Consider the following 15,345-nt stretch of genomic DNA (forward strand, 5'->3'; position numbering starts at 1 on the left):
AAAATACAATGACATAATATACAATGCATGTCTTGAGTATAATCATTTGCCTGGATCCACATGCTCAGAAATAGTTTAAGTAAAAATCCTAACAAGATATATGACTTTAGATCATTTCAAACAGAATCTTTTATTTGTATCATTTTTTCTTGAAGTATAAACATACAGTATGAGGGCTTCTTGACTCAGGGAGAAGCAACAGTTCGATAATATTTTTTTATAGAACTGAGTTAGTGAGTTTGTTATTGTTCACAAGTCTTATGTTTCCAGATTCTACCATCTATCTGTTGTTGAGAGCATACTTTTGTGTATGTGCAAATTACAAAAAGCATGTTGTGAAACCAGTATGATCCACTTCCATTCATGGACAGCAATACAATGCAATTATGTGCTTACTTGCCAATATCTTGGTTATGTTTTGGGTTTAGGCATTTTACTCATATGTGGTTTGCATTTGAATACCAACCATTTACTTGAAAACATATAAGGCACAATTGAAATGTGACTCATGCAGGCCATGGTGTGATATTGGACCCAAAAGCATCACATTTGTTATTACAATAGGTGTCAAGTTATTACATTTTTAACAATAAATTGCCACTGGTAAACTCAAAATATAATAACTAGGGAAAGTGCATAATGGAAAAACTAATAATAGGTAATTACATTATGCACAAAAAGTACTTACTTTACTTTCAATTAGTTTTTATTCAATTATTTTTGTTCATTATGTGCAGTTATTACATTATGAGTTTCTACAAGGCTTCAAGTTTCTACATCACACTTGTGTAAGCTGTATAATGGACCACAAAGATGGGTAACATCCAAACTAGTTTTATTATCACAAAATACAGGTGCATGTCTTCAATTCTTCAATTCAGTGAGCACAGAGAAACTTTCCCTCTTCAGTAGATGAATTCAAGTGTCAAACATCATTCTCCACAGTGGAGGTCAAACATCCATGCATCCAGTAACAAGAAGCAAAACACATAGCTGAATGGAAGAGAGCTTTTAGAAGATATAAAAAGAAACAGGTTTTCTCTAAGGATCAATAGCCATTTCCAGGTAGGAACAACATGGACCTGGCATGTAAAATATTTCATAAGAGACAAATATGTATCTACTGTGAATCCCAAGAGAAACATTTCAACACAACAGCACCAAAAAAAACCTCTTCCTGTCATAAATATTAAAAACTGCGACATATACAGAATGTAGATACTTGTGTAATATAAAAATATAGTTCCAGTGTATGAAACTCAAAATGAATTGGCATTTATTTGATTTTATAAGGGATTATAGTCTCGTTTTTGTGTTACTTTTGTGCATGTTTAATGTCAAAAATAATAATATAAAAACTCTAAACTGTAATCAACTGTAATCTGAACTGTAATCATAGAAATCTTGCTTTAAGACTTTTAGGTCTCCATATAAAAGTCAGTCAATCTTCAATCTTGAGTCAATCTTGAGAATCAGTGTGTTCACAGATGTTTGTCATAAATAAGAATTATTCATTATATTACCATTACACCCAAGAGCTATGAAGTCTTCTCTCTGCAAGATTATCCAAGCCCACCCCCTGTTGGCCTCAGGGTGAAATGCACTAAATCTGGCGTTGACAGTCATTTCAGTGCATTATATCTCATCTCAGGTCTGATTGGTAGAGAAGATACTTTTTCAATTTTGTGGGGAGGTGAAGGTCATGAATCCGGCCTAGTCTCTGCTTGCCCACAGTTTTCCTGATGAACAGCCGGCACAAGTGTATCAGAGGAGATATTCCTGGGTGGGGGCAGGGGGGAGGGTAGGGGGCATGAGCCATGACAGAAAGATGTTTTAATTATTACGTCTTACTGCACCAACTTAATTTCAAGGCCATGACAATCTTCACAGGTATAGCCTATTTGGTTATTTTGACGGCAATACCTCCAGCTTGTCTCAGCAGCCTCTCTGCCAGGCTGTTGGGAGGTGCGAGGTCCAGTGGCCGTTTGCTCTCCAGGTTCCTGAGGGAGTGATCCGCCCCGTGGTCAAGCAGGACAGACACCATCTCTGGGTTTGACAGACGGGCAGCAATGTGCAGGGGCGAGTCACCAGACACACTGCTGTTCACACTAGCACCTGAAGGAGAGCAGAGACTAATGAGGTATGATGTCCTCACAGGTGAAGAACATCTTTGACAGTTCAGGAAGAACTTTATCCTAACTTTAACTTTACAGAACAGAGCACTACTTATTCTTTTTACTGCTTACATACAATTTTGGGGGGCATTTCTTGGTTGGACTACACTTACTGGGGTTATGAATATTAAAATCGTGAGTTGAAGTAAAATAACCCATGAATTGTACACTGGCAGAACCCCATGGGAAACAAAAATTGACTCGAATTTACTCGAGGACTGTATGGCCTATGAGTAAAAATTGTCAGGTACTTTATTTGACTATTTTCATATGGTGATCCTTATACTTTATATTATATTACATTTCAGAGGCAGAGTTTGCAATTTATTTCACTTTTTTTTACATTTACCCAGCAGATACATTCACATACAAGACATGTGCTTTGCTTATAAGATACATACTGCATCAACAATAGTGCACAGTCCATAATGACTATTTATAAATAAATGAAAGGTTTTTTTTGCTTGCTGTAGTCATATCTCCTGCTCATACTGGCCACTAAAATATTTTGATTTTGCTTTTTTCTCAGGTATATAGTTAATTTTGGGACATTTTGCAGAAACATTCAAAACATGTTTTAGTTATACTTGTTTTTAAAGAAGCAACCTACTATACTGTTAATATATTAGTATTTTTCTGTTAAAGAATTGTTGCAATTCTATTTTATTAATAAACTTTGAAAATTAATAATTACATATTGATCAAAAGTATATTGAGTCGGTATTTACCAACTAAAACAACACAGAATGTTTCTCAATGTTTTAAAATAATTTATACCAAACTGCACCGGGAGGGGAGTTGCAACCCTGTGGGCCTACCACCTACAGGGATAAAGACTGAGTTTGGGTGTGTTGCCAAACAGGCAGGGGCAGAGACCAGGATGTGCTGATCACAGACATCATAAACTGGTTCACTTCCCTGCAGGGGACGGAGCTGGAGTGCAGGAGGTGGAGTTGTACTGACTGGGCTGAGCTCTACACACAGCATTGTTTCCAATACTGAACTCACCCAAGTGGTGCACTGATGTGGTAGCCATGGATTGGCCATAACAAGCACCATGTTCAAGCATAAGATTGTTCATAAGTGTACCTGGTACCAGGACACCTTAGGCCAAAGACAGATGACTTTATAGTTGTCTCATGTTTGGACACTTTGGGTAAAGAGAGGAGCAGAGTTGTTGCCACCTGGTGTTGAACTGACAGGGGAGGCTGCCTGACAGACCTGAGAGACCCAAATGAGTAGTGATGGTGGACTGGGAACGTCCTTGTAACCAATTCTAATCTCAAGGTGCAGCTGGGGAGTGGAGAGTGTCAGGTTTGGAGTCCTCAGGATTGCTTCTCTGATTTTTGAAGGATGAGTTCTGTTGCCTTCAACACACTGTGACCTCCAGGAGGCACTGGTACAGTTTGCAGAATCTGAAGGGGCTGGGATGAGAGTAACATCCAAATCTGACCATGGTGCTCAGATGGAAAAGGTCAACTGCTCCCTCTGGGTTGGGAGTGAGTTGCTGCCTCTAGTGAAGGAATTCAAGTATTTGGGTCTTGTTCACCAGTAGGTAAGATAGAGCATGAGGTTGACAGAGGCCAAAGCCAAAGCTCTCAATTTACCAGTCGGTCTACATCGCAACCCTCACCGATGACCACGAGCTTTAGGTAGTGACTGAATGAGATTGTGGATACAAGTGGCTGAAATGAGTTTCATCTGGAGATGGTCTTTCTACGCTAAGCCTTAGAGATAGGGTGAGAAGCACGGACATCCAGAGGGGGCTTGGAGTAGAACCGCTGCTCCTTTGCATCAAAAGCAGCCCGCTTTCAGCTTAATATTGGAATATATTTTTGCGAACAACAAGAACTGTGGATGTTCTGTCATTGTAACCAGAATGGATCTCTAAATGGCCAGTAGGAACAGGGGTAATGATTATCGCATGGAACAACAGTATGTTCATATCTGACTATTGTTTTAAGACAAACTTAAAGTATTGTGAACCTATTCCATCTTCAAATGAATTTATTTGACAGGTTAGAGGTAAAGTGACAAGCATTCTTACCAAGTCGAAGCAATTTCTTTATACTACTCAGATGCTGATTGGAGCAGGCAGCATGGAGAGGGGAGCCCGATTGGTCCACATATTGATCCACATCTGCACCATACTGAACAAGAGACTCAATGCACTCTGGATGACCTAGACAGAATTACAAGAATCATCACGATGAGAGGTAAGGTACTTGAAAGGTTGTGCTTTGAAAATATGCTTGTGCTTGGCATCACGGGGGAAGAATATGCAATCATTTTACTTTGTAGCTGACAAGAAACATTTTTATACATTGTTTATTTCAAAGAGCTTTTCTGACATTTTGGCACTCATCACTGTGGCACGCATTTTGTAGTGCCTGAATAAACTGGTTCAGCATAGATTATCGGTGCGTATGCAGAGGAATGTCACCTCTAACCTTTGGCTGCAGCCATGTGGATTGGGGAATTGAACTGGTTGGTCCCAAAGGGAGTCGCTCCATGTTGAAGGAGCAGCGATACACAGGTCATATGGCCCCGGGCACAAGCTTCTGACAGGGGGGATTGTCCATCCACCGTTGAAATGTTTACCTGACATAGAGAGAATGCATCAAAAAATACTCAATTCAAAGTCAGATGCAGGTGCAGGTGCAGATTTATGCTTGTTAATGTGTTATTGTGCATTCATTGATGGGTTTGCATGCCTGTTTGTATCCAGGTCTGGTTAATCTCTTACTAATATGCGCCAGCACAAAGTTAAATCCAGCAATAATTGATATGGTTGTCATCTAACTAGACTAGAGCATTATTTGGGAATTTCTGTCAAGTAAAGACACTAAACACACTGCTTAAATTTGGGATTTCTGTCATGTTTGTGAAAAGCCTAACCAGATGATTGCTTACTGACATTTGCCCCATTTTCCACCAGAAGCTTTGCACAAGCTACATGGCCCTGTATACATGCTCCATGGAGGGGAGAAACCTGGTCCAGTGTGCTCAGATTTACACATGTACCCTGTGAACAATACATAATGCATATAGATTCATTGAAATACATTAAAAACACATTAAGAGCTTTGCTACAAAATTAAAAATCTACAGCAAAATGAAATACGAGTTTGTTTATAAAGTATTTGCATCAAATATGCATTTTTCAGTTGGTAAAAGATTTTAAAATGCTTAACAACTGTAATCAAACCATTCATGCAGTATAAAATAACCCTTTAACCTAACCTTCAAAACCCCCACAAAGAGTTACCTGAGCGATAAGTCTCTGCAGAGCCAGGAAACGTCCATTAAATGCAGCATCATGAATCGGAGACCAGTCTGATTCACTATCTGAGTAGAAATTATAGGCAATAGTTATTCATAACTTAATCAGTATCATACATTTAAATGACATGAATATGCATTACAAGGACGTGATGAAACTTTCTGTGTGAAGCAGTAAATACACTCCAGCTGCAGTTTGAGCTCACGCTGCCAGCTGCTACTCACCACTCATCAAAGGGTTTGAGAAAAAAATAACAGATCCAGTTTGACATGCACTGTCCCGCAGTGTCTCTTTTTGTCCAGCAGACATATTTCACAGTGATGTTCCAAAAGCTGTTTTATGCCTCTTCAGTCTGCATTTGAGGCCGAACTGTGCACAAGTTATAGTCCTCATCTGTTTTCAGTGTATTGTTGGCAACACAAGTCTCAGTGCTGTGATGTCACTTCCTCTCCGGCAAAGGGTTTGCCATGCAGGAAGCAGGCTGGTTGAATGTAGTTGTTAGGTCTCAACCAATGAAGGTGCAGAAAGAGAGAGAGGGGGGAAGAAGGGCCTGTTGAGCAGGTCTGTGATGTGTGTGTAATATGACACTGCACATCCACACCCATCCTCTTCTGCTAGAGAGGATGTGGCTACAGTCAAGACACACTGGTGTAAGAACTTAGCAGTGCATTTAATTACATCTGTTTATATTTCTTTACATTGTTCCTGATTTAAGAGCAATATTTTTTTATATTGTGAAACTCTATTTTGGAGATTCTTCATTTGTATGTTGCCGGCCTTCATTTATATTCAGTCTGACACAATCACAATAAAAACAATTTTACTGTCCCCAGCAATGATTTGGACGTGGCTGTCATTGCAGGGATGTGAAATTTGAATATCTAGAAATGCACATTAAGTTATTAGCAGGTTTTCCATACTATAATTTTGCTTTATAGGTCTATTCCATGTCTGAGGGGGTCTAATGATACAAGAGACTGTACTGCTGTACAGATTGTAAAGCCCCTTGAGGTATTTTTGTGGTCTGTCATATATAGGTACAGTACATAAATAAAAATATACTTGTAATGACTATTTTTTTATTTGACAAACACATTCAAACAAAATGAATCAGTAAAACATATTTTCATTACAAGAACAAACAATCATCTCCAGTAATTAGGGTCTTAAGTCCTTTAATGACCAAATTATTCTTATTTTGTTTCCTTATTTGTAATTTATTTAAGATTAACACTGATTTTTTTATGTTGTGATGGTATCTGCATTTAGCACTGAAGAAGCATTAAAATATTAACATTCCCCAGATATTTATTTTTTCTGAAGCCAAATGTGCCCTGGATTAAACAGTCTTTTGTGGTTTGCTGTGTTTGGCCTTATATTCAGAATAACCAGAAAGTAGCTGGGTGGTCTTATGATTAGAAAGACCTTCCTTAAACTCTAAAAGCTTGGGTTCACGCACCCGTGTTAATAAGTTAATAAATATTAATAGTTGCTCGGCTTTGGTGTCCTTGTGTAATAAACTGAATCCCTCCCAGCTCTGGCAGCATGCTAATCTGATCTCCAGCCTCTTTTAAAGGACACAACCTAAAAAAACATTAAAAATTCCCTGCAGGGGTAATTTAAGTTTCGATGTAATGTCTTTATGATTCTAATTAAATACACTCATTTTGAGTTGGAGACAACAGCTGTGTTATGGGAAGATGTGTTTACAGAATCAGGCTAGTGGTAGAGCTTATGTGGACTACATTTACAATATCAGTTTGTGTAGTAGCTAAATCATTTCACACAGTGAGCTTTAGAAATGTACAGCACAAGTAATCAGATCAATTTATCAGATCTTGAGAGGCACGTTATATTTTGTCAGGGCCAGCAGAGGGCAGCAACAGAGAGCAGACAAAGACAGCAGAGAACAGCAAGTCAATATATAAACCACTGTGTTCTCTGGGGAGTTGTTAATCCCTGGCAGCAGGCTACAAACTTGCCATACAACTGACTTTGTGCCTTACTAGAGAAGGTGCATATGGATTAGAATGCCATTGTAGAAACTCAATGAATACCCTCTCTGTAGTACTGAATAATGAAAGTCCTTGATGCTTTGTTTTTCCAAATAAAACCGCTTCAATGTCCACTGGTTTCCTCAGATCTTGGTCCAAGCAGGCGGATCCAGCAGCTGCCATGAGCTCTGCTGTATCTGGATGTATTGGAGAGGAATTTATTGCAAGAGTAGGCTCTTAATTGTGGAGCTAACTTGTGTAAGCAAAGTGCACCAAATGTCATCTGTTTTGTCAGGAATCTAATTAATCACAGGGCTGAACCTAGTTTATTCTCGGGCTTCCCATCCCACTTCCCGACATTTCACTTTTTTCTCTTTGTGGCAGAACATTTTCATGGCTGACTTAGAAAATAGGTTCACAGTTTTGTTTTTTGTTTTTTAAATCTGTCTGAAAATAATGGTCGAGTGCCCAAATTAATACTGAAACACATTTGTTCTCGCTGTAATCATTCCTCTTGTTCATATGACCAGTAAGAGATCTCTTCATAATGCATTTCCAATCCAATGTAAGTACTGTAAGACAAAATGCACAATCCTCTTTGTGTTCATGTGCAAATTAATTCTTTAAGACTGTGAAGTGCTTTTATGTCAGTTCAATAGTCAAACATATCTGACTTTTACAGGATGTGAAGAAACTTTCTTTCATGCTGAAACACACAAGAAACACATTCCTACAAATAGCACACAATAGTTCACAAAAGGTCATCAAACAGCAGCATTCACCAGCCACCTTCTGCATGTAGCATGTGCCAAAATGATCAAGTGGCTGCAGAGTTTGACCCAGTTTCACCTGTAGAAGGCTCAGCATAATGTGGTGGCATCCCGGATTACCACCAGAGGCATTGAGGCTAATTGGATCATGAGTTCAGAAACTTAATTATATTAATAATGATGCACTACAGTAATGGCTGACTCCTCTGTACTGGACCTATCAGGTTGTAAAGATCAAATGTGCATCATGTGTGTCCAGGGCCTAATTAACCCACAAGTGGGCTCCTGTTGTTCCCCAACTTGGTCTAATTATTTAGTTTGTTGGTTCTACTAATCTACCAAAAATATAAACAGTATTAATAGTAGATTTTGGCAAAGGAATCTGCTACAAGACCTAAAGTTTACAAATACAGGAGTTGCTTTTCCATTTCCGTTTATATGAATCAATAAATCAGATTTGGCAAAAAAGTGATCCCATGCCTTTGAGGCCCCTGAAAGTCTAGGCCACTGGGGTAATTGGTCACTAATGCCCAGTTGGTAATCCAGCTTTGGATGTCTGAAATACTTCATCTACTATGGTGTTGCCATGATAAAATACAAAATACAATGTTTACAAACTCCCACTATATTATATATTGATTATATATCTTAATATTTCATGATTTGTGAATGTGGAGGTTACTGTCTTCCATCTGAGGTTCTTATATTGACTTCTATTGACTTTTCTCCCAGGAGGAAAATGAAGTGTATCTAATCATCCTATTATCCTTTTTAAGGGCATCTTCATCAGAGATACTGCACAGACCAAGTTCAGTCAATTATTGGTCATTAATCAGCTAATTAAAATACACAGTACCCTTACCCTAACCCTGAGCTCACACAATTTAAGACCTACATCACACTCCATCACATAACAGCCTATTGTCGGTTTTTTTTTTTTTTTTTTTTTTTTGTATTGTGGCAAAGCTACAACTGCGGGGATTAAATAGAAGCACATGATGATTCAACCCCGTGATTTCTCAGAGAGTTGGGTCATGGATTCAGTCATTTCCTTTTTCTTTTCTTTTTCTTCTTTCTCCTGACACCGTAGCCCACTTCTCTCCCTCTCTCTCTGTCTGTCTGTCTGTCTCTTTCTCCCTCTCTCTCTCTCTCTCTCTCTCGCTCTCTCTCTCCGGTCCGTGATGGCCTCCCCTAGGCTGGAGACTTTCTGTTGCCCGAACCGAGACGCAGCTACGGAGTTTGTGGTCACCTTCCAGCCTGTCTTGTTCGGGGCTTTGACTGTCGGCAGCGCGTCCCTCAGCCTCATACTCTCTATTCTACAACTGCTGCCAAAACGCAAAGGATACAGAAGACTTGGGCAATATCCTGTGCCAAGGCCTGCGTCCTCATCACGAATATTGTTCATCATCAGCATTTGTGACATACTAGGATGTACAGGTAATGAGCCAAATGCTGCTGTAGGCCTGTTTTTGTTTAGTTATTACAGAGGGGGGAAAAAAAGAAGAAAAAGGACGGGTCGTATTTCTGGATCCAATTACGCACGCAAATATTTTGTCTTTAACCCTTTTATTGCTCTACATTTGCCTATGTTGCCAGCCTCATTCAAACTCAGAGATAACATTTGAAACGTTTTTACACAGCTATGAAAATGCAAATATATATGTAGAAAGAAAGAAGGAAAGAAATAACTAATAATATAGATTGATCTTATATGAGCCACATGTCACCCTGTTTCAGTTGGAAACTCCATAACAAACTGGCAATTCAGGCCAAATAGATGTATTTTACACCTTTTAGTTACATTCATACAGCTTCTGTCTTTTTGCAACACTAAATGAATGAATCATGGGCCTCTCAGTAATGAAAGGACTCAATCAAGAACTTTTCTGATGGCTTATGTTGATTTGGGAGGTGATCATGACTGTGATTTGAATGCAGCAACAGCCTCCAAAACAAACTAATATTTAATAGTAATATTTATTTTAACTCTGTTTATGACATAAAAGGCTGTTAATCATTTTCAGACTGCTGCATGACATCAGAACTGTTCATTCATCACTTTGTTTCAGCGCTTGGTGAAAGGGAAGCCAAATGAAGTCATGGATTTGTGTGTACTTAAAGTACCCTGTGAGATTTATCCAGCACTGCAGACTAACAGCTTGAAGTACGCCCGTGACACAGTTTAAAACAAAAATAACATAACAGCATGTAGTCTGCATCGCATAATGATTCTGGGAGAGCTCCCGGATTTTCCATTCCATGGGAGTCTCATGTCGGAAATGGAAACCCCCTCCCCCTTATAAAACACACCTGGAGGCAGTTCATATTTCCATGATGTAAAGCTGCAATTAAAAGGACTCATGGCTGAACACAGTTAATCATACCAAAAGAGCTTGATGTGTTCTAAATGTTAATTAAGACCAGTCCTCTTTTGTGTTTATGTTCCTCTCTTCTTCCTGGCAAAGCAGGAATTGTCTCATTTGCAGATACAATTAGAAACCATGTGGTCCTTTTCCCTCCTCCAGGTATCATCGTAAGGTCATCTGTCTGGCTTGGCCTACCCAACATCATCGACCGCATCTCGGTGGCCAACAGCACTGTTGTCTGGCCAGAGGTCTTTTGCGTTGGAAGTGCAGTATGTATGATGCTCTTTGGCAAAGCCTCACCTTATTTAACCCTTCATGTGAACTGAACAAAGGCACCTGCTTTATTCCTGACAGATGACATGAAAATGACTATAGTGAAAGAACAAACACATCATTTTATTCATTATAAATCATGCATGATCCTGTAAAATCCAAATTTCATGGTAAACACATGCTTATTTGTGTTCATTCATGTGCACAGCATCAGTTACATCTTTTTAAAACTGTAAAGACACAGATTAACTTCGTAAACAAGGCATATACATGATTAATAATGCTTGATTATAACTGTGACCTATATAAATAGTATGTTACAGAGGTGCAGGTAACCATTATATATGTGTTACAGATGTGGATCCAGTTGTTTTTCAGCGCCTCTTTTTGGTGGACCTTTTGTTATGCCGTTGACGTCTTCCTGGTGGTGAAAACATCTGCAGGAATCAGGTGCTGTCATCCTCACCTCTCATCTACAGTCATTATCACCTCCCCTACGCACTGAGGCAATGGGACACTTACATTAAGCAGGATGTGTGAAACATCTTTCTCTCACTTTGCTTCACTGTCTAAAATAGATTTACCACCCTCATTTACTAAAGCTGGTTTGAATTTTGTACAGAAAACGTTTATACCAAGAGATGGAGATGTTTTTTATATAAGCTCCTTGTGTTTCAAAGGGCTGACAATAGGTTTCTCTCCACAGTCTGTGCTGTACATTAGTTTGACTTCACAGCAGAAAAATATGAACAGAAAAAAAAGAAAAAGAAAATCCCTGAGATACAGAGCTGCTGCAGCATTGTGAGCTGAGTCTCATGACTTGTTTCTTTCCCCCAACAGCACCATTATCCTCTACCACATGATTACATGGGGTCTGGCTGTGCTGCTGTGTGTTGAAGGAGTGGCCATGCTCTACTACCCATCCATCTCAGAGTAAGACACTTTGTTGTCCTTGAGACACCCCCCACGCCCAGTCTTGTCAGGAGATAAACAGAGTTCATAACCTTTTTGTGTCGCTGTCTTTTCTCCTGCTAGAGCCTGAGCTTATCAGGAAATATACAGGTCAACTTTCTAAAAATATGCAGATTTAACCATTTCTTTGTGTATACTTCCATAGAAAAGTGTTTGTGAAACTAGGCTGATGATTTTTGTCCCATTGTTGTTTGACACTGATAATAGAAAGAAGACTAAATGACTAAATGCTGATATTATTGCCTTTCCGTGCAGTTGTGAACAAGGCCTCCAGCACGCTATACCTCACTATGTCACCACATACGCACCAATGCTGCTGGTCCTGGTGGCCAACCCAGTCTTTTTTAGTAGGACAATATCTGCAGGTCAGTTTCTTGCTCTCAAAATACAAAATGTTTTCTAACAGACACAGATGGGCACGAATATGAATGACCTCTCTCTTCTTCCTCCTTTAGTGACATCTCTACTGAAAGGGCGGCAAGGAATCTACACAGAAAATGAGAGACGGCTTGCCAACGAGATTAAAATACGCTTCTTTAAAATAATGCTGGTGTTCTTTATTTGGTATGTTACCTCTCTTTAAGAAAGGGATCGACTTTAAGCATGCCCATGTGTTCCTCTTATCTACAAATCATGTTTTCTTTACATTTATGTTGACCATATTAGATTTTGTATGTTTGTATGGAGACATTTGCTTCCATTCATTTTCATACAGTGTGAAAATTTATTAACAGACACTTGAAATGTGCTACAGTTGTTCAATCCAGGTCATGAGGTCATCTTGCTGTGGGTCAGTCTTGAAGTAATGTGACTCAAAATGCAAACTCATGAAAAGTCAGAGGTCAAACTAATTAACTACCCTTATTTCCACAGCTGTTGATAATTAGAGTTGGACATCAGCTGCCTAATTGTGAAAAAGAATAATACATTTTGTCGTTAAAATAAGGACAGCTTCATCTAGAGAGACATGTTTAAAGACAGTTCTCTCTGTTTTAGCTGGGTGCCCAACATCATCAATGAGAGCCTCCTCTTCTACCTGGAGATGCAGGCGGACATCAATGACAACAGTTTCAGGAACATCAGGAATGCAGCCCTCATCACATGGTTTATAATGGTAGGTTACAATACATCGACACACTGCATTCAGAACATTTTTAAATGTCTTAACACCTTGTATTGTGTATTTTTTGCTCTTTCAGGGTATTCTGAATCCCATGCAGGCTTTCCTCAACACTCTGGCCTTTCATGGCTGGACAGGATTTGATGTTGACCTCAGCCTGCAGCGGAGGAGGGAGCTGGCCTGGGACTCGGTCTCTACCTCAGTGCCAAACACAGGAGGTCCCATAGGGGGAGCCACTCTGCTCTACCAGGGTCACGTCCAGGATGGCAAAAAGAGCATGATGGGTAATGGCCAGCAACATTCTGATGCCATCAGTGTTCTCTCAGAAGGTAATTGGTCTCGCAGTGCCACTAATGACTCACCGGTATATCAGGGCTGGTGAGGCTGACACATTTCCCTGATTCATGGTGTCTTCTGCTGCTATGGCTGGACTGTCTCTTCTCTCACTGTATATTTTCTTGTGGATGAAATCATTATGGCAAAATACTATCCACTGAGACATCTGATCCAACTGTCTTAAGTTCTACTTTAGAGAAGGTTTTTTTCTTTTCTTTTAAAGTTAAGATTTGGAGCAGGACAGAAGTTAACGCTCTCTGTGATGAATTTTTAAAAGTAAACTTTTTTTTCACCAGTGTTGCAGCTGACTCATAATGCATTTCATAATAAAGCACTTAGCAGGATGGAACACCATTCAGAATTGTCTGTTTTGATCTATGGTGTACCAGCTAGTGCAGTAGTGTGCAATTTCACTACAAGTTACACATACTTTTTATGATAATGAACAGAAATGACACATGCAGTGTTTCTATCATGCTTATGCTTCTTAATGCACTGTGGAAGGACATGCATGATAACTGTAACAACATCATGGATGCAAAAAGTGTTCAGGGTGCACTTACTGTGCTAAGTCATCACAAAGAGCTTTAAGTGTCATTACATGCTTAACATGATGTGGAATATAACAACAAAACTTCCTAGTTTATCAGGTACTTCCAGCTACATCCCTTGAAGCAGTCATATACACCTGTCAATATAACCTTCATGAAGATAAGATTTATTACATATCTTTTTTATTCTGTTAATAAACTGGCAACTGAGTGTATATTGAACACAGATGTGCATTTACTGGATAAAAATATAGAATGTTTACGCTCTCATTCTCGTAACACTGAGTGATTACAGGGTGTTTTCACACAAGATATTTTGACACATCACAGTAGGGAAAGCACAGGTGTAACAAATAAAATGGATGATGGCTGAATTCCAATGACACACTCTTTACTGGGAGGCTTGAATAAAAGATCCATCTTCAGTGTTATTAGTAACGCCTATGCTTTTCCTACTTTGCTCAATCAAAACCCTGCTGTGAAAACGGCCCTTTAAGACTCTATCAAATGTATTTTGGGATGATTTTGTAAAGCATTTTATATCATTTTCTACCATTTTGTGTTTGTGCATCACTTAGCTCATGTACATACTTTATTTAATGTTGTGTGTCAACATTCAGTGTCTCTGAAATGACAAGTCCTTAGAAATAAAGTTAATATTTAAAAGGATTTTGTTTTTCATTCATTTATACAGCCTTCAGTCTGTTTCCACAGTCAACTACATCTACAGCCCAACTGTGAATTGCAGTGCATTAATTCAGATTTCCCAAAATACATTTGTGAATCAATGTGCTTGAATAGACGCACTTATGATCTGTTAAATCAGCTGTCATTTGCATTCAAAGAAACTGACTTCACCCAGTAATATACCCCTATTTTGTCTTGCTAGGTTCAGAGTCTAGTACAATTGAAATCCGCATTTCCAGCGAGCTACGAGACTTTGAGGATGTAGACGCTGATGGAGAATCCTTGGAGAACTCAGTGAGGCACTAGCTGGGGTCATCAACAACCCGCCTTGCTCTACTTTGCTGTGTGACATTGTTCTTTTAGTTACTTTTGTTTTAAGTTTGTTTCTTCTTAGCTCCTTTAATTGTCCTGTTGATATTTTCCCAGATATTAACTGGTTATGAAATTTCATTAGTTGGTGCAACAGAATGTGTCTGTAGGTAAAGTGTAGTCTTACATTGCAGTAACATCAGGTTACTGCACTGTCTCTTGTAGCAGTCATCAACAGAACAATCATGACATTTTCTTATTAATAACTGAGAGGTTGACCTTTAAAAGTGCCTTAAGTGCTTAATGAAACATTTCTCCTGGCGAATTCTCCGCTCTGGTGATATATGCACTCTTAGTGTTAAGCTCCTAAGGTACAACAGAATAGAATAAGCTAATTAGTGTACTTTTTTGGGGGGTAGTTACTGTATTTCCAGCTGTCCGTCTTGTATTTTTGCACACTTCTTATTTTATACTATTAAATATCAAAAATATTTCTTAAGGTTCTGTTGG

General features: G+C 39.0%; 2 protein-coding genes across 2 annotated transcripts; one reads left to right on the forward strand and one right to left on the reverse strand.

Annotated features, from left to right (window-relative positions):
- Window positions 1-1,561: 1,561 nt before the first annotated feature.
- On the reverse strand, window positions 1,562-5,832 carry LOC128368181 (ankyrin repeat and SOCS box protein 9-like). The gene is made up of 7 exons (XM_053328947.1): window positions 5,682-5,832; window positions 5,443-5,522; window positions 5,092-5,199; window positions 4,625-4,775; window positions 4,222-4,356; window positions 1,924-2,115; window positions 1,562-1,779 (listed from the first exon to the last, which is right to left on the reverse strand). The coding sequence occupies exons 1-7, from the start codon at window positions 5,764-5,766 to the stop codon at window positions 1,643-1,645; spliced, it is 888 nt and encodes a 295-aa protein (XP_053184922.1). The 5' UTR covers window positions 5,767-5,832; the 3' UTR covers window positions 1,562-1,642.
- A 3,546-nt stretch (window positions 5,833-9,378) lies between these two features.
- On the forward strand, window positions 9,379-14,976 carry gpr143 (G protein-coupled receptor 143). The gene is made up of 9 exons (XM_053328948.1): window positions 9,379-9,658; window positions 10,747-10,856; window positions 11,216-11,310; window positions 11,701-11,793; window positions 12,088-12,197; window positions 12,288-12,396; window positions 12,829-12,946; window positions 13,032-13,281; window positions 14,729-14,976. Exons 1-9 carry the CDS (start codon window positions 9,403-9,405, stop codon window positions 14,830-14,832), a joined length of 1,245 nt encoding a protein of 414 aa, XP_053184923.1. The 5' UTR covers window positions 9,379-9,402; the 3' UTR covers window positions 14,833-14,976.
- The last annotated feature ends 369 nt before the right edge of the window (window positions 14,977-15,345 follow it).

The sequence above is a fragment of the Scomber japonicus genome, chromosome 11 (assembly GCF_027409825.1).
Source record: "Scomber japonicus isolate fScoJap1 chromosome 11, fScoJap1.pri, whole genome shotgun sequence".
Classification (NCBI taxonomy): domain Eukaryota; kingdom Metazoa; phylum Chordata; class Actinopteri; order Scombriformes; family Scombridae; genus Scomber; species Scomber japonicus.